Source organism: Antechinus flavipes, chromosome 5, assembly GCF_016432865.1.
Source record: "Antechinus flavipes isolate AdamAnt ecotype Samford, QLD, Australia chromosome 5, AdamAnt_v2, whole genome shotgun sequence".
NCBI classification, from domain to species: Eukaryota; Metazoa; Chordata; class Mammalia; order Dasyuromorphia; family Dasyuridae; genus Antechinus; species Antechinus flavipes.
In genome coordinates, this window is record NC_067402.1 from 222533931 (window position 1) to 222554104 (window position 20174).

At 37.5% G+C, this 20174-nt stretch overlaps 1 protein-coding gene across 1 annotated transcript; it reads left to right on the forward strand.

Annotated features, from left to right (window-relative positions):
• The first annotated feature begins 233 nt into the window (after positions 1 to 233).
• Positions 234 to 14652, forward strand: LOC127564306 (protein mono-ADP-ribosyltransferase TIPARP-like). The gene is made up of 5 exons (XM_052000758.1): positions 234 to 868; positions 6566 to 6734; positions 8972 to 9099; positions 12712 to 12969; positions 13840 to 14652. The coding sequence occupies exons 1-5, from the start codon at positions 426 to 428 to the stop codon at positions 14258 to 14260; spliced, it is 1419 nt and encodes a 472-aa protein (XP_051856718.1). The 5' UTR covers positions 234 to 425; the 3' UTR covers positions 14261 to 14652.
• Positions 14653 to 20174: the final 5522 nt, after the last annotated feature.

The window sequence follows — 20174 nt, forward strand, 5'->3', positions numbered from 1 at the left end:
CCACCTGGGCAAACCCAACAGCCTGGGAGACTCCCCATGGGTCCACCTGGACAAGTCCAACAGCCTGGGAAGACTCCCGAGAGCCCACCTGGGTAAATCCAACAGCCTGGAAAGCCTCCCAAGAGCCCACCTGGGTAAATCCAACAGCCTGGAAAGCCTCCCAAGAGCCCACCTGGGCAAACCCAACAGCCTGGGAGTCTCCCCATGGGTCCACCTGGACAAGTCCAACAGACTGCGAGGCTCCCCACGGGTCCACCTGGACAAGTCCAACAGCCTGCGAGTCTCCCCAGGGGTCCACCTGGACAAGTCCAACAGACTGTGAGGCTCCCCAGGGGTCCACCTGGACAAGTCCAACAGACTATGAGACTTCCCAGGGATCCACCTGGGTAAATCCAATAGACTGGAAGGCTTCCCAGGATCCCATTATGATAAGGCCAGCAACCTCGGGGCCCTCTCAAGGACTAGTTGAGGCAGAGTGTAATATTTTAACATGTTCCAGAGAGCGCATTGGGGTTTTTTTTAGAAAAGAAGAGCGCAGGTTCCGGAAAAAGGTACCTCAAAGTGCAGTGACTAAGAATCTATTGTATTGTCAAATCAGATTTCCCATGAGAAAAGGATCTTTAGTGACCATTTTTTCAGTAACAGAACCAGGACTTCTTAAGGCAGGGGAAGAGCTATATGTGTGTGAAAAATTCCTAATGGGGACATGCCAGAATGACTCATCCTGCCTCGGCTATCACATCTTGTTACCTTTCCATTGGCAATTTCATCATAAGTATAGTAACTGTTGGTATAGTGTTCCCCTTGGAACCCAAATGCACTTGGAGATGATTTATGCTAATCCCAATTATACAGCTGCAAAAATTGTGTAAGTATGGTTTAAAGGATCCTTTCTCTAATAAGGTGAATGATTGTGAAACGGAAGACAGAGTGAGAATCTTGGCCAGGGAATAGTTTAGATGTTTGACTAACAATTTATGGAGGAGTCAGCAATGAAATATTGTGGCATGTAAGCTTTATCTTCAGAGTCAGGCACCTGGACTATGGTCTCCTTTTATTTTTACATTGTTTTTGAAGATATTCCTTTCTTCTGCACAGAGTATTGTTTTTCATTTAATTCTAGCTACATTGATTTTGTTAATGCAAAAGTGGTTCCATTTTATGTAATCAAAATCATTCTTTTAATCTTCTGTGATCATTTCTGTCCTTTGTTAATTCTTCTTTGATCTAGTCATAGTTGTGAAATAAACCTTTTAGCTCTAATAATCTATTAGTTCAGGGAAAAGAGAGACCATGTTGGATTGGAAGAGGGGGATGACTTAGGGTTGGGTCAAGTTAAAGGCTAGCTAGGAATTTAAAAAAGAAGAGAACCTTGGGTAGGGAGCACAGCAAAGGCATGGAGCTAAAATTAAGGGGTTGTTGTGGTGTGTGTGTGTGTGTGTGTGTGTTTCCCCATTGATAGTATCTAAACCAGTCTGACCTAAAGTAAAGAACTGGGCATGGTAAAATAAGGAGATAATATTTTATTTTCTAGGTTATAGGGAGCCAAAGAATAGTGGAATAATAATGGTGGTGTTTTATCAAGATTAAATGGATAGTGTAGAAGATAGATGGGGGGAGAGGGTGACCAAGCTATTCCCATGGTCCAAATGTAAGAAGATCCTCAACAGTCTAGAATGGTAATAGCCATAAATAAGTTTCAGGAGATCAAATAACAAAAAGGGGAGGGGGAGAGGGAGATGTCAAAGATACCAATGATGTTTTGAGCCCATGTGATTAGAAGAATGATGAACAGAAATAGGGAAATAGAGAGAAGAAGCAGGATTTGTTTTGGGATGGTGGTTTATGAGAGGAGAATAAGGAGAGAGAAGGAGATTAGTTGAATCTAAGACATACAAAGAACAGTTTGAAGTAATGCTGGGCATGCAAGTAAAGATATCTCACAAGCAATTGGGCCTGGCATTTAGGAGAGACCACTGAAGGAAAGGTGTAGGTCTCACTACAACCAAAGCCATGGGAATAATTGTGATCCCTCAACTTGGATCGTTAAGAAGAATGAGCTCAGGACTAAATCTTAGGAGGGAGAAGAAGAGGAAGCTCTTCAAGGGAACTTGGGGAAGAGGAGGAAGAGTACGTAGTGGTTGACTATAGCAAGAAAGAAACCACATTATCCTGAAATCCAAAAGATGAGAGGGCAAATGAGGGGAAAGGAGAATGACCTACTATCAAAAAAATGAGAATTAAGGGGGAAAAAAACTTTTGGATCTGGAGGCATACAAATTTTTGTAATTTGTACTTGAGAGTTCCCTAAAAAAGGAAAAATGGTTTATTGAAGTACTGAACCTCTGAAAAATACACTGAAATTGTCCTTCCTTGAAGAACAGGCATACTGCTCCTGTACATTTGCTCTGAGGTACAATTTTGTTTTGTTTGGGGTGGGGGGAATCTGGAGAGCTTGAAATTCTATGACTTATTCTGCCATGTTCCCAGAATCCCCTTCCTTTGATTTTTCTTAACACAAAAACTGTTTCATTTTGTGTAATCAAAATCATTCTTTTAATTTTCTATGATCATTAATGTCCCTTACTAATTCTTCCCTTAACCATAACTGTGGGAGGAAAAAAAAAAAACCTTTTCTCCTTTTCCTTTATTACTGTTTTTCCTTTTTTGTTTTGCTTTATGATGTAACTTTCTATATTAAGGCAATATATTCTTTAGGGAGTTATTGTAATATGTGATGTGAAATATTGGCCAAAATTTGGTTTCTACCAGGTTGCCTTTAGAGGTTTTTCTATTAGTTTTTAGTCAAATAGAGAGTCTTTACCCCAGTACTTGGGGTCTTTGGGTTTGTCAAATACTAGATTATTTTGGTTGTAGCTGAGTCTCGTTTATCTGGTATGTTCTCTTGATCAGCTCTTCTACTTTTTAACTAAAGCCATATAATTTTGGTGATTATTACCTTGTATAATTTGAGATCTGATAGTTTTTTCCCTTTTCTTTTTTTATTCATTTCCCTTGAGAGGTTTGAACTTTTATTTGTCTAGTTGAATTTTGTTCTTATTTTGTCTAGTTCTACAAAACAAACCCTTGGAAAGTTCATTGCATGACACTAATTCTGTAAATTCGCTTAGATAATATAATTTTGTCTTATGTTGTCATGACTCAATCACAAACAGTTATTATCTTCCTAATTATTTCAGCCTGTCTAGTTCCATAAAAAACATGTTGTATTTGTATTGACCCTGAGCATATCTTGATTAACTACAAGATATTCAATATATTTGGTAGTAATTCAGAAATACTTTTTCTGTCTCTTCCTTCTGTTAATAATGTATAGAAAAGTTGATTATATTTGAGTTCATTTTCTATCCTACTATTTTACTGAAATCATTTCAAATAATTTTCTTCAAAATTCTTGAAGTATTCTCTAAATAAACCATGTGTTTGAAAATAGAAATAATTTTATCTCTTTGTACAGGCATTTTTATGACTTACTGTTGGAGCTAACATTTCTAGATCTATGTTAAGTAATTGGGGTGACAATGGATAATCTTGCTTTGTCCTCTTGATCTTGTGTTTCTATATTACAAATGCTATCTCTTTATTTTAGATAGATATTTTAGTAAGTTTCTTGTATTGTAGATAGGATCTATTTATTCTATGCTTCATAGTATATTTTAAATAAATGTTGTATTTTATCCAAAGCTTTTTATGCTTCTGTTGCTCTAATCCTGAGTTTAAAATTGTCATTACTATTATACATCTTCCTAAAGTTAAAGCATCTCTGCATTTGTGGTATCAATCTAATATGGTCCCAGGGAATAATCTTTTACTATATTAATACAGCCTCTCTTGCTATATAAAACCTAGCGACTTTGTTCAAGTAATTCTAAATGTTGGGATCGATTCACAATTCCGTTAAAAAATGTATTAGTGTTCAAATATTAAAAAAAAAAAAAGACCCAAATCCTCTATTTGACCATTTTTGAGGAGGTAGAATTGATTGTTTGCATTTTAATTCATCAATTAATGAATTAAAAGAATTTGGAGCCGCTAGGTAATAGATGGGATAGAGCACTGGCCCTGGAATCAGGAGGACCTAAATTCAAATGTGGCCTCAAACTTAGCTATGTGACCCCAAGCAAGTCACATAAACCTGATTGTCCCCCTCCCCCCACCAAAAAAAAAGAACTTATTAAGAGTTGTTTTTATTTACATTGCTCTTGGAGGTGGAGCTAAAATGGTGCAGTAACAGGAAGTAATATAGCGAATTCTTTGTCCCCCTTTTCCCCAACTCCAAACAAATCTAAAAAATGTATCACATCAAATTCTGATGGTAAAGTCCACAAAAAAAGTGACAAGGAGTAACTTTTCCAGCCAGGTGGCAGAAGGAACTAGACTGAAAGGTCTGCAGACATTAGGCACAGAGTGCCCAGAAGCTCATGGTTACCTAAAGCATTGCAGAAACCAAAGAAACACTATGAAACAGGGCAAAAGAGGGACCCAGACCCAAACGAGGGCACTGAGTTCAGGGGTCAAGAACAGGTGCCAGCTGGCATGTTGCCTATTATTCAGTTCTGGGTCACAGAACCATAGTAGACTAAGACAACCAAATCTGGGTCCTCGGTCCCTGGGCTATGTACCAAGCAAGGAGAAAGTCCAGAAGTAACTAGCCATGGTGTGGATTGGATCCCAGAAACAGATGGGGGTCTCAATTCTAGCTTCTAGCCCAGTCTTAAGCCTGAAAAGGAATAATAGGATAAAAATCCCAAAACAAAAGGAAATCTGTGATTTTATCATTTTGAAATTAACTAGCCAATAGTGGCTGTGTTAAGTAGCAATTTGCTTTAGGTTCAAACCATAGGAGCAGCGCTCGTACTTTGCTTTATTATAGACCACTTTTGGCACACTTGAAAGCTTGCAGATTCCCTAGCCTACTCTGTCTCTGAGATCCTGGAATAATACACTACCTCAGAAAGCAGCAGTTAGGACCAGCCCAAATCTTCCCACCAGCAATGTACAGAAACTGGCACTAACAAAGAAAATAGGTTAAAATAGGATTCTACCACTAAAAGCTATTACAATAACAAAGATGCTCAAGAAACAAACCTAGAAAAAGAAAATTATTTCAAAACATCTACAAACAAGACCTCAAAGAAAAACACAGCTTTGATGCAAATAAATAAGACTTAAAGAAAGACTTAAGAAAATCTTTTAATAAGTGAAAAGTGCTAGTGGGGAAAAAATGGAAAAGAAATGAGAGCTGTGGAAGAAAGAATTGGAAAGGAAGCTAAAAACTTGGAATAAAACTTTGTTCAAGCATCAAATTCCTTGAAAATTAGAGTGGACCAAATAAGACAATGGCTGTATGAAGCAATAAGAATTGTTAATTGTCTTCTATGTTTTTAAATTTTATTTTATCTCCCCCCCCCCCCGTCTTTTTTTTTTTTTTTTTTTTTGCTGAGGCAATTGGGGTTAAGTGACTTGCCCAAGGTCACATAGCTAGGAAGTGTTAAGTGTCTGAGGCTGTATTTGAACTCCGGTCCTCCTGCCTGCAGGGCTGGTGTTCTGTCCACTGCCCTAGCTAGCTGCCCCCTATCTCCTACTTTAAAAAAAATTTTTTTTGATGTGGAAAATATAATGAGAAAAAAATTAAGGATTATTGTTTTGCCTGAAAATCATGACCCTCCCCCCAAAAAAAGAAATTTTAAAAAGATAACTATCCCAAACTCTTAGAACCAGAAATTAAAATCAAAATAGAAAGAATCTACTACTCATCTCCTGAAAGCTCCAAATAAAAACACTTAGGAATAAGAATAAGAATCAAAAGACTCAAGATTTAGAGTAGAATGACTACCACAGTAAGATCTAGTAAAAAAAAAAAAAAAAAAAAAACCAAAAAAAAAAAACCTTTTATTTCATAGATAAGATAACTGAAGAATTGAAGAAAAGCCAAAAGAATTTGCTCAGACACAAAGCCAATTGATGATAGGGTTGGGACTTAGAAAACATGCTTCCTGAAATTTAGTAGACAGTATTCCTTCTTATTTGATACATGTTTAACAAGATCTTTTTTCATGTTGTCAGAGAATCCTATACCAGCAATAAGGAGAGCCTATCCAAAGTCTCCCCAAGAATTGTCTAATCCATATTTATTTCTTAGAATACCATACTCTTCCATTTCTTATTTTGTAGATTCTAAACAGGGTATCCAGGTGGCACAGTGGAGCCTGGAATTGGGAAGACTTCTCTCCCTGAATTAAAATCTTAGTTCAGATACTTCCTAGTTGTGCGACCCTGGGCAAGTCATTTAATCTTTTGTCTCAGTTTCCTCATCTGTAAAATAAACTAGAGAAGGAAATGGCAAACCACTCCAAGATCTTTATCAAGAAAATCCCCAAATGGGGTCACAGAGAGCCAGATAACAACTGAATAATGATCACAAAGATTATAAATAATGATTGAGGTTGAATGATGGGAAGGGATGATTTCCAAGGGGTAGGGTGGTGAGAGAAGGTTCCATTTTGGAGAACTGTTTACATGTAGAATTCATTTTCTTTCCCAGGTATGTTGGTAAAACCCTCTATTTGGACATGAATTCAAAGATATTCCAGTCATCCTCTCCTTCCGGCTTTGATTATGCTCGGAGGATCTGCTGTAAAAGTGACAGCCCATTTACCCCATCCTCTGAAGTTTATTGGCATAATGGCTACAAGTGGGTTCCCTACGACCAGGTAAAGGAAATCAAAATTCTGAATTGGGGCAGAGGAATGCATCCTGGGAAAAATAGGAATTCTCAGTAAAATTATACTGCTGCATAGGATAATTAAGTATTTCTTTGTTTGCATTATGGATTTGATGTACTGAGTAAATAAAAAGGGTAGACTTGCCTTAAATCACTAGAAATATCGGGTGACTTATCCAGGCATAATTGGTGAAATGTTTTCTCCTGGGTCTGAGAGAATATCGCTGAAATATTCATATGCAAAGCATTAAAGGAGAGGTTAGGCTAAACTCGTAGACTAGGCAGAATATCAAAATAAGAAATTCAGTTAATGGATATTTAGCACTTCTACTGTATGTCTTCTATTAATGTTTCATCATTATTAGAATGTTTGAACCTGAAGCAGGCTCCAGGGTTGGTGTTCCAATTACTGCACCAGCTCGCTACCCCTGAACCTAAGACTCTTAAAATTAATTTTTTAAAATATCTATTTTTATCTCTATCCTCATTTCTAAAGACATCTAACTCTCTACTCAAAGCCCAGTGAGCCATATCTTTTTTTTTTTAATAACTTTTTATTGACAGAACCCATGCCAGGGTAATTTTTTACAGCATTATCCCTTGCACTCACTTCTGTTCTGATTTTCCCCTCCCTCCCGAACCATATCTTAATTTTTTTTTATTTATTTATTTGTTTTTGCTGAGGTAATTGGGGTCAAGTGACTTGCCCAGGGTCATATAGCTAGGAAGTATTAAGTGTCTGAGGCTAGATTTGAACTTGGGTCCTCCCAACTTCAGGGACGGTGCTCTATGCACTGTGCCATCTAGTTGTCCCCCAAAAATTTTTTAAGAAAAAAGGGGAGGAAAAATTGAGCAAACTAAAAAGTGAAACAGGAGGATCAACCACTGAAGCATTATGGCATAACTAGCGCTGTTAACAGCTATACAAGATGCAGAAGAGCATGGGTCCTAGGTCCTCAAGTTTTATCAAAATGCCTGGGAAAGAAAATGAAATCTACATGTAAATAGTTCCCCAAAATGGAACCTTCTTTCACCACCCTACCCTTCGGAAATCTCATCCTTTTCCATCATTCAAGTTCAGTCATTGTTTAGAAGTTTTGTGATAGTTGTCCAGTCTGACCCTGAACAGTCATGACCCTTTTGGGGGTTTTCTTGGCAATGATACTGGAAGGGTTTGCCATTTCTTTCTCATTACAGATGAGGAAACTGAAACAAATATGGTTAAATGATTTGCCCAGAGTTCTGCACCAGTGTCTGAGGCCAGATTTGAACTCAGGAAGACTTTCTAACTCCATCCCTAGCATTCTACCTGTTAGCCCATTTAGCTGCCCCTTAAACAAGACAAAAAATATCAATGCAATATGTGACTAAGGGTCTCTAAATTAGGTGCTACACGAACTTGGAGATAGGACAAGTCACTGTTGGTTAGGATGGGCAGTGAAAGAGATAATGAAGGAACTAGATCCCAAAGGAAGGATAGATTTTTAATGGGAGATGGAGATTAGATGAAGAAGTTAACTCAGACTCGGAAATATGGACAGAAAATCATCTATGGTTGTTTTCCTACAAGAACCTCTTTAAGCAAAATTGCAAAGGACCAGACCACAGAGAGCTTTAAATGTCAGACTAAAGAATTTGGCTTTTGTCCTATTGACCATGGGATTCCACTGAAGGTATGGATAAAATTTCTGGGTTGCTAGGGCAGAAGAGAGAATGCAGAATTCAGAGTACTAAATTGAGTCTAAGGACTGTAAGACCCAGCTCTGTCTGATTACTGTGTGTGACCTGATCTAGTTCCTTTAATTTTTTTGAAGCCTCTGTTTCTTTCTTTATAAAAGGTGAGGATTAACTCTAAGTTACAATTCTAATACTGGATGGCATTGAATGGATGGAGATAGTACTAACACAGGGAGAAACTGAGGTATATGATGGAGGGAGAACATGTAAAGCAAGTAATGAGGAATTCACAAAGAGGGAATGGAACTAAGAAAACAAGCAGGCAGGAATCAGGAAAGGTGGGATCCAGCACTGACATGCAGTGACTTCTTTTTCACAGTTCTTATTCATGTCGGGCAGAGAGAAGTCAGAATGTTTTCTAAAGGGGAAATTGGGGAGTTAGAGAACAGGACTACTCAGATTGGACTTTGGGGCTTTTTTGGGTGCCAACTTAGAAGGTGTTCCTTGAAAGTTCAGTGTTAACCCAATATTTCTCCATTTCTTTTTCAGGAAAGTGGGAATCAATCTAGCAATCTGCAGAACCCAGATGGAACAAAAACCCAGCTAGAGGAAATGTATCTAATAAAAACTAGTCGGCCTAAATACGTTCCTCTTTACCAAAATGTGAATAAGCTTAGGTAAGGAGTCCTGGATTTGGACATTTTATTTTGGAATGGTATTGGGATTGTTCTACTTTAGCTAAGACTTACTGATGAGAGGTTGAAGGGACCTTAGAGACCACAAAATCTAATTGCCTATATATTATTCATATATTTATATATATACATGTACCTACATGTACGCACATCTCCATACCCATGTTATATGTAAAATTCTCCACAATTAAGATTAAAAACCAATCTGTCCTGCCTCAGTTTCTCTGGCATTACTACACACACATACACACACACACACACACACATCTAGCTATATATACACACACACATACGTATACATATATGTATATATGTGAGTTGACTGTCCAATTTTAAAGAAATGTAAATTGTCCTTTCAGTTCCACTTGGTTTTTAGCCTCCAGAATAACTAGTCTCCAGCCTCTAGGGCCCTGCTCATTGAGAGGGGGGAAAAGACTTTGTGCGGCTTTTCTATTCAGTTCCATAAACATTGATACACTGGGCACTGAAGTTCAGAGACAAAAAGCAAACAATCCTTGCTCTCCTTTATATTTTACTAGGATAAAGGACAGTATTGGAAGAGGGGATTTATGTAAGATGTAGGCAAATAATCATAAGCTGTGCTATTAGACATCTCCTGGCACTCTCTGGGCCTCTATTCCCTTTCTGTAAACTGAGAGGAGGGTCATCTAGGTGGTGCAGTAGATTCAGTGCAGGGCCTGGAATCAGGAATACTCGTCTTTCTAGTTAAAACCTGGCTTCAAATATTTACTAATTGGCTGAGTAACCCTGGGCAAATCACTTAATTTCTGCCTACTTCAGTTTCCTCATCTACAAAATGGGCCGGAGAGGAAAGGACAAACTATTCTAATGTCTTTGCCAAGAAAACCCCAAATGAAGTTGTAAAGAATTGGACATGAAAGGACCAAATAACAACAAATTAAGGGAATTGGACTCAACTTACACGATTTCTTCCAGCTCTAAATATATTTTGACTTTTGTTCACATCTTTATACAAGCTCACCTCTAGAGGAACATCCCTTTCCTTGTCTCTTGATATACGGAGGCTAACTGTGAAGAGAATAGGCTTTCCTTTGACTATCCCTGCCTAGTTCTAGATATATAACTAGGCCATCTTTGTCACTTGTCAATTTTTTTGAATTGATACCTTTCACTCTACTTCTTCATAATTGAGCTACTCACACCATAAATGTTTCTTCGTTGCCATCATTATCAATTCAGAAATCACTTCAGAGATTATTGACAGAGAAAGTAGTGTTAAATATTTGTCAACCATCCAGTGGAAATAGGCTTTCATTTCTTGGAAAAGCTTGGAAATCTTTTTTAAAATTTGTAATATTCCTAAGACTATCCAAGTTAAATCCTACTCAGTTCTGATCCCAACCCATCGTTCATTTTGGTGTCTGTTCAGTACATATCATATGTATACAACACATATGTATATGCATATGATACATAGTGTAATATTAGTGTATGGTTTCCATATCTAAAACATGTTACATATACACACATGTAGACATGAGCACACAAAAGAATGCATTTATCTGAAGATTATTGGCTTTCTTCATGAAGTAAATTTTACTTTTGTACAATTAGATTATTTAAGAAGGGAGAGAGTATTAACATTTGGATTAGGGATCAAATAAGACTTCTGGAACAAGATAGAATCTGAATTGGGTTTTAAAAACCTAGAAAGTCTAGCTTGGGGCAGCTGGGTAGATCAGTGGATAGAGCTGAAATTGGGAGTCAGGAAAATCCAAGGTCAAACTCTATCTCAGATACTTACTCATTGTATGTCTGTAAGCAAATCACTGAACCTCAGTCTGTCTGTTTCTTCATATGTGAAATGGGGATTATGATCACACCTACTTGACAGGACTGTTATAGAGAGCAAATGATCAAAAATTAATTTATATAAAGAACTTAGTTATATATCACAGTAAAGTTTGCAAATATCATTAACATCACCATCATAATCATTCTAAGAAGTGAAGATCAGGAGGATGTATAACTTAGGCATGAGGTACAGACACTGGCATATTGACTTCTGAAACAGCTGGTGGATCAATTTGGTACCAATGTAGAATGTATAAAATGGAAAAATAGAAATAACTCTGGAAAGGAGAAAGGAGACAAACTTATAAAGTCCTTACTAGGAAAGGAGGTGGGGAGTTATGCTGCCAGTGGGCAATAGGTTAAAAGCTAGATTGTAGAGTTTATATCTTTCCTTAGGGCAAAAGAGACTCAAGTCTTTTTGAGGAGAGTGACATGATCTGCCTTATAATCTTAGCGATGTGTTAGGTAGTGGTGGTGGTGGGGACCCTAGGAAGATTTTCTAATCACTGACCATTGATTCTGTCCTTCCAATATCTTCTACTCTAATATTGAACATACTTTCTCAGTCTATTTTCTTTTTCTTTTTTTATGATAGTTTTTTTAATTTTCAAAATACATGAAAAGGTAGTTTTCAACATTCATCCTGTGTTCCAAGCTTTTCTCCCTCCCTTTCTTCCAACCCCTTTCCCTACTCTATATTTTCTTGTAAGCTCTTGCTCTGATTTTATTTTAAAATCCTCCTAGATTTCTACTAATCTTCTTACCTGCTGCAGTTCTCAGAGGATCTAGGCTTACTTTCTCTCCCTCTGGATATATTAACATTATTTGTCCACATATCTACCACTCCTTTCCCCAATTACCCAATTACTTTAACTCAATTCCCTCTTGGCCAAATGAATATCTATGAGTAGGCAGCTAGGTATTGTAGTGCATAGTGAACTGAAGCTGATGACAGGCTAGAATTCAAATCCTAGCTCAAAGTAGTATCCTATAGATTTCAATCTCAGCTACTCCAGGATCAAATATTTTAGAACAGAAAATGTGCTTGGAAAGCTCCTAGTCCTATTCCCAGTCTCCCAGTTTCATAGATAAGGAAACTGAGGTGCTGTGAAATGAATATGAAGATCATATGGGTAAGTTAAAAGCAAAACTAGAAATCAAATAAGTGTCTAAGAAAAAAAAACCACACAGTTCCTGGTGTTTGTTTTGGATTTTGTTTTTGTTTTTGTTTTTTTTTTTGAAGGGTTTCTACTTTCACATATGTATATATGCTTATGTGTCTGTCAGATAGGAAGGGAAATATTAGAGTATTGTAGTGAGACTTGGAACTAGACAGACCTGGTTATGTATCCTGCCCCTAAAACTCACTAACTATATGACTAAAAACATTTCAGCTCCCCCAAATCCCTGACCCTCACTTCATTTTTCTAACTTATGAAAGGGGGATCACAATAATGGCAGTTACTTTTCACAGTTGCAATAATGTTCAAATGAGTGAGGTATAGACCTTTCAAACCTGAAAAAACTAGAAAAGTTCTAATGTTTATTCTTATTCGTCATGCATTTGTTTTTGCATTTAGACATATATTGCTGGGAGAAGGGTAAAGAGTCTCCCATCTTCAGTGAAAGGCAGAAGAATGACTCATGTAATGCCTTTCTTTCCTGTGGTCTTTTCACAATCATATAGGACTCTGTGTCTCCCTCTCCCATGTCATTGAACATTTCCCGTCTTTCTTAGCTATTTCTTTTGCTTCCCAGGATATGGCATTCTGAAATATCAAAAACCCTGTCATTGTGGGGAGAAGAAGCAACAGACATCTATATAGGGGAGCATCCATACAAAAATCAAGTGAAAATGTCAAGGAGAGATTTTTTCACAGTGGTGGAAATGGCACCTTCAGAGCCTGCATATCAATACTGTTGTCAGCTCTTCCATGACTCCATACCCCCTGAGCAGGCTGTGGTGTTAAGAATCTACCGACTCTACAACCCTTACTTCTGGATGCTATACCAAAGGTGTGTTCAAAGTGGAAGGTAATGAATGGGGCAGAGCAAGTACCAGGCCATGATGGATGAAGGTATAGGGAATAAGGACTCCTTTTATGTAGAGGTTGGATTGCTATTTTGGGTGCTTTCCCATAGTTAGATGGTATGCACTGAAGGAATGAATAGGTATTGTTAGCTTTTGGGAAAGACACAAGTGATGTTGGAAGTTGTGTGTGTGTGTGTGTGTGTGTATGTATATCTGTGTGTATTCATATATATGTATGCATGAATATACACATACAGATACAGGTGTGTGTGTGTGTGTGTGTGTGTGTGTGTATACATATAATATGAATATAAAGACACATATAAATGAAGTTATTCCTTCCACATCATGGGGGTTAGGGGAATAGAGCATTTAGGGTTAGATTTAGATACTTCAGTCTGGAAAGTCCACATAACGTTTTTTGGCCCTCCTTTCATACTAGAGAAGAAATCTGAATTTTTTTCTTTTGTTGGGTGTTTACAGATCTTATTGTAAAATTTGGGTGAAGTATTTGGTCATAGGATATATTACACGATACTATACATATATTTTTTGCATTTTTGAATTTCTAAATTTTTTCTGTGTCATCTGGTGGCCTTTGAATAGACAACATTCTGCAAAACTCCCCAAAAATTCCCATTTAATTTCTTATGTCAACTGCTGATGTATCAAAACTGGTATGAGGAAAATCACAATATAGAAGAGATAACTGTACTTGTTGTAGTGGGATATATTGCCAAGGAGAGTAAATGATAGGCTGAGAAAAAGTCATGGTGGAAATAGTTTGTAGAGAATTGAGCTGAAATGAAAAGAATACATTTAAACAAAATCTTCCATTCCTTTATCCCCCACAGAGAGAAGAGGAGGCTAAAAAGACTCCAAATTCCTAGTCCTCTAGAATACCATCTTTTTTGTCAAACTCCCATTAGCTTGGAGGAGCTGGCAAAGTATGGCCTGTGCCCTAAAACAAGGGGTACGGAAGGCATCTTAGGCCGTGGACTCTATTTCTCCCTGAATGCTAGCGTTTTAAGTTCCCAAAAAACTGTTAATTCTGGATATATGACAGTGTTGGCCAAAGTGCTAATTGGAGAAAAAACCCTTGGTAATTATTTATTTAATTCTGCACCCTGTAAGGAAGATGGCTATGAATATGATGCTTGTGTGGATGATATGAACATGCCTACCCTTTTTACTGTGTTCCGAAAAGAGCTTACCTATCCCTACTTCATTATATTTTACAAATGTATTGAAGATCCAGTTCACTTGGTCTACTGACTTGGAAAGTAAGGGAATTAGAGGGGAATGGAGATTTGGGCCCTCTGTTTTAACCTGCTTGGGCTTCATGCCTTATGTTCAGTTTTTTGCTACTTTGGGGGTTATTCTATCAAGCCTTCCATTCTCCACACAATGTTGCATTTGTTATGCTCAGTTCCATCTCTTTTTTCCCCCCCTCTCATCTCCCTTCCGCTTCCTGTTTTCTCCACTGATTCTGATCTATGCTAATCCCTAACCAGGGTCCAAGTAAAAGGCAATTGGAAATGAAGGGTCCTCCCCCAGTATTACTGTGGTTTATGATATTTTATGTAATTTGCTAACTTTGATTACTTTAATATTTCAATAAACATTTTTGATCCTTAAAATTAATTAAAATCACTTTTTAAAAAAAATGAACTGAATCCTTATATTCTGAGTTACTGAAGGGGAGAAGAAGACTGTATTTAGCTCCTTGACAATCCTAACCCAGCTCTACAATTAACTGATTTGAGAGAAGTCCAAATTTATTCTTCCCAGGCTCCAAACTTGCTTGTGGGAAATTCTGCCAGGCCTTCTGTCATTACTGAACTGCTCCTTGAAAAAATACAGCAGATGCCGTCAAAATGGTCATGTACACAATTGAATGGAAACCTGTACTTGTGTCTGGCACAGTGATAGGCAGAACTGTCTGCCCACACCTCAGGATGCTAGTTGTCACACGGAAAGGATAGAGGGAGATTCACTCACTTGACGATCTTGAGCGCCTCGTAAAGTCTCACAGTCTCTGCAGGAGTAATCTTTCTTCCAGATCGACCTGCTCATATGACAGCTCCATCAACGAATCTTTAGTAGAGTTGTGCTCTCTTATCTGATAAGAGCTACTTAGCCTTTTTAAAGGCAGCTAGATGGCACAATAGAGAAGAGAAGGCTGGGCTCTTAGGAAGACGGGGGTAAAACATGATCTCTGAGACTTAATAAATGAATGTCTACTGTCTTTCTTAGTTTCTTCAATTCTAAAGTGGTAGTAATAGCACCTACCCGTCAGGGTTTTTGTAAGGATCAAATAAGATTTTTTTTTTTACAATAACTAAATAATTGCTTGCCATACTATCTATTCTATCTTCACTTCTCTTCCCTTCCCTATCTTTCTCCTTCTCTTCCCTTGCTTTCCCTACCCTGCTCCTTCCCTTTTCTTCCCTTCCCTACCCACCTCTTTCCCTTCCTTTGCTTTGCCTAATCCCCTTCTCTCCTCTCCTCACCCAGTTGGATGGGGACTGGACCAAACCAGTGAATGAGTTTGGTCAAAGCAAAGAAATAAATTGTTTCCTCAAACATGGAGTAGTTTCATTTGGTTTCAGTGGAGAGAGTTTCCAAAGAGCTGAAACCATGGATCTTTGAAGTAATAATAATATAGTTGACAGTGATTTAGCACCTCAAGTAAGTTTCTCAATAACCCTTGGGTTGTTATAGTAGAATAGAACTGAACGTTATTGGCAATTTGACAGATGAGGAAATACAGATTTTGAGAGGTAAAGTGACTTATCCAACAGCATAGACTAATAGGAGGTATGAGCAGTTTTCAAATCCAAGATTTTCTGAGTCCAAATCTAATAAACTTTCTAAGTCAAGTTTCTGTGGGAGAGAAGACTTAAGTCAGGAGGGGATATTGTAAATGTGCATGAGTAAAGTAGGTGAGAAATTGACTTTAGGGAGGAGAATATGGTCTAAATTGGGGAGAAATGGAAGAAATTTGAAGGAGAATTTTCAAGTCCAATAATTAATGCAGATTCTACTTCTAGATAAAAGGAAGAGAAAAATTTAGGAGTTATTCATAGCTAATCATCATACAATGTTGCTGATACTATATACAATGTTTTCCTGGTTCTGCTTACTTTGCATCAATTCATCCAAATCTTTCCAGTTTTTCTGAAACCTGCCTGTTCATTTCTCGTTGTACTATAGTATTTCACGTACCACAGCTTGTTCAGCCCTTCCCCAATTGATGAGCATCCTCTCAATTTCCTTTTTTTTGTTTTAATTTTTAATATACTTTTAAAAAACATATTGCTTTATGAATCATGTTGGGAGAGAAAAATCGGAGCAAAAAAAAAAAAACAAAACAAAACCCGTGGGAGATAAAAGAAAAAACAGAAAAAAGTGAACATAGCATGTGTTGATTTACATTCTGTCAGTTCTTTTTTCTGGATGCAGATGGCATTTCCTGTCCAAAGTCTATTGGGATTGTCTTGGATCACTGAACCACTGAGAAGAACCAAATCTTTCATAGTTGATCATCAAACATTCTTGCTGTAATGCTGTATACATTACATTGTATACATACATACAATACATTGTTATTTCTGGTTCTGCTTGTTTTGCTTAGCATCAGTTTATGTAAATCTTTCCAGGTCTTTCTAAAATCAACTTATTCATCATTTTTAATTGAACAATAATATTCCATTACCTTCATATACTACAACTTGTTCAGCAATTTCCCAATTGATGGGCATCTACTCATTTTCCAATTCTTTGCTACCATGAAAAGCGCTGCTTATTAATATTTTTGCACATGTGGATCCTTTTTTTTTTTAAACAACCTCTTTAGGATACAAACCTAGTAGTGACATTGCCAGGGCAAAGTTTGTTTGCCTATAGATGGCTTTGATTTTTTTCATAACCTTTAACCGTTTATCAATTGGGGAATAAATTATATTCTTATAAATTTGACTCAGTTCTCTATATATTTGAGAAATGAGGTCTTTATCCAAGATACTTGCTGTAAAAACAGTTTCTCACCATCTATAGTCATATGAAAAAATGATCACTAGTGATTAGAGAAATGCAAATTAAAACAACTTTGAGGTACCACCTTACACTTCTCAGATTGACTACAATGACAGGAAAAGATAATGATAAATGTTGGAGGGGTGGGAAAACTGAGATGCTAATTCATTGTTGGTGTTGTTGTGAAATGATCCAACCATTCTGGAGAACAATCTGGAAATAAAACTGTGCGTACCCTTTGACCCAGCAGTGTCATTACTCCAAACCTCTCCAGCTCTTTTATATAGGGCCAACTAAAGAAAGTACATTTTCCTTCTATATTGGCCAATGTTTCCTAAATTTGAAGAGAGTGATTCTGTCCATGAAGATTGTTCTTTTTTCCAGACTAAATTCTCCTATACTCCTTCAGCCTTTTATTGTATATTTTTGATTGAGCATATTAATACAGAAGTCTACTACAGTCGACATGGGCTGAGAAGCCCTTCTCAGTCCTCCAAAAGAGCTATAGTGGGTGCCCCTCAGACTGCCAGGAGAGCCCCTCCTGGCAGACCCCCTCAGCTTTCTTCAAGAGATAAGATGGGGGGATCCCTTAGCCTTTCTGAGTGTAGTTCCTCAGCTTGCTTAGGAAGCTATGGTACACATCTCACAACACTTCTAAGGTATCCTCAGCCTTCCTGGGGAGCCATGGTGGGCACCTCTTAGCCAGAGTAAAGGAGGCTCAGAGATCTATGGGGAGGATATTTCCAGATCTGCTATTAATGTCAGAGTAGGCTTGGGTTGAGTTCTAGGGCCAGCATTGGGCCACTTCTTATTCAAAGGACAATATCAGAATGAGTTACCTGTAAGACAGGAAAAAGAAGGAATCCAGATGCACAAGAGAAGCCATCTCCAAATAAGTGAAATACTGATTATACAACTTCTCCCTCAGGCCACGGAGGAGACCCAGACCTGAACATAGCCTCTAAAGCAGAAGAAAGCAGGATCATCTCAGGAAGAGAAAGGGGAGGTAGCCAAGCCTGGTCTTTCCCAAGAGAGCAGAAAGACTTTAGATCCATGTCAAGAGGTTCTCCAGGATACAATGACAGAGAAATCATTGCTAGAAGAAGGTAACTAGAACCCACGGAAAATATTACAAATATGTAAAGAGACATATCCAAGATCCCTCCATTTTTATTCCTTAATCTTGAGACTTAGGCAGAAAAGAGCTATAGTGAACATTATCTCAAAAACAGGATCAGAACTTTTCAAAATGGGGAAAAGTCAATGTGAGTGATAAATTTCTCATGGGAATGTGCCAGAGTGCTTCAGCCTGCTCCCACTATCATACCTTGCTAGGTTTTCTCTGGTAGTTTTGTCCTACGAGTTGTGCCTCGTGTTACGATGTCCCCATTGAAACTCAAATACACTTGGAGATGATTCTTGCTGATCCCAATCATAAAGTTGCTGTGTTTGAAGAAGAGTGAATACTATTTGAGGGATTTGCTCAAACTACCACTCAAGGGCTAAAGGTAAGGCCAGAATCTAGGTCTGGGCGTGACTGGATGTTTGGCAACTGGCTCATGGAGAAAACAGTCAGCAATGTAATATTGCAGCACATGTGCTCTATCTTCAGTCAGGCACTTGGCCTTTGGTCCCTGTTTAATCCCTGATTGGCTACATGACCTTGAGCATTTACCTCTCTGGGCCTAAGTTTCTTGGGAATGGCTAAGTGATCCCTAAGGTCCCTTTTAGCTCTAACCTTCCAAGAGTCCAAGAGTCATTGGACAGTGAAGAGACCAATACATCCTGAGTTGAGGAATCAAGTAAGTAGGAATGGAGATAAAGTAGCTTTGTGGAGGGCTGAGGAGGTAGCATTTTTAATCTATAGATAATAGTCAAAGCTAGGTAGCATAGTGTATACAGTGCAGGCCTGAGTTCAAATCTAGCCTCAAACACTTATATACCTGGGCAAGTCACTTAACACTGTTTGTTTCAATGTCCTCCCCTGTAAAATGAACTGGAGAAGGAAATGGCAAGCAACTCCAGTACCTTTGCCAAGAAAATTCTAAATGGAGTCACAACATGTTGGATATCACTGAACAATAGCAGTTTTTGAAAGTTTTGAAGAGTAGTAGTATTTTTAAATAAATAAATAAATTTTGTTTATTTTTTTAAAAAAAGAATAGAAAAAGGAAAGAAAAGGAAAACAAAACAAAACATTTTCATATGTCCAGCAGAATATCAGGGAGGATTCAAAATATATAACAATAAATTTCCAAGGATATGAAATCCTTCCATAGAAAGGATATGTAATAATAGGAGAAATTATTCAGATAGAGGTATTTTGAAATAGTATTGTATGAAGATTAAAGGGGTAATATAGAACATAAGTGGGAGTGGATAGAGATATCAAGTTACTCATGTCCAATTGTAGAAAATTATTTTGCTATGGAATACCCATAATGCAATAGATACAAAAGAATTTGAAGAAATCATTGATTTAGAAACAAATGTGGGGAAAAGAAAGAGATGTCAAGGATGCAACTGAGGTTTTGATCCTTTGTGATTAGAAGAATGATAATACCATGAATGGAACTAGAAAAGCCAGGAAAAGAATCAGGGTTTGTATTGTGGAAGATTAGTTGAATTTGAGATGGGAAAAGTTGAATTTGAAATAATGATAGATACATAGCCCAAGATTCCCCCAGGCAGGGGAGATATGGGCCAACCACTGTAAGAGACAGACCACAAAGAGGGAATCAGTAATACTGCATACGTAGCAATTGTACCCCTTTTGCAGCTGAATCTGTATCCCAAAGATATTTTTTTAATAGGAAAAGGATTTACTTGTACAAAAATAGTTATAGCAGCTCATTTTGTCATGGCTAAGAATTGAAAATCAAAAGGATGACCATCAATTGAGGAATATGATTGCAATGGAATACTATCATCCTATAAGAAATGCTGAGCAGAATGATTTCAGAAAAAAACTAGAAAGACTTACTTGAACTGATGCTGAGGGAAGTCAGCAGAACCAAAACATTATACACAATAACAGCAATATTTTATGATGGAGATCTTTGAATGACTTAGTTATTCCTAGCAATACAATGTTTCAAGACAATCCCAAACAACTAATGATGAAGCATACTATCCACCTTTAAAGAAAGAA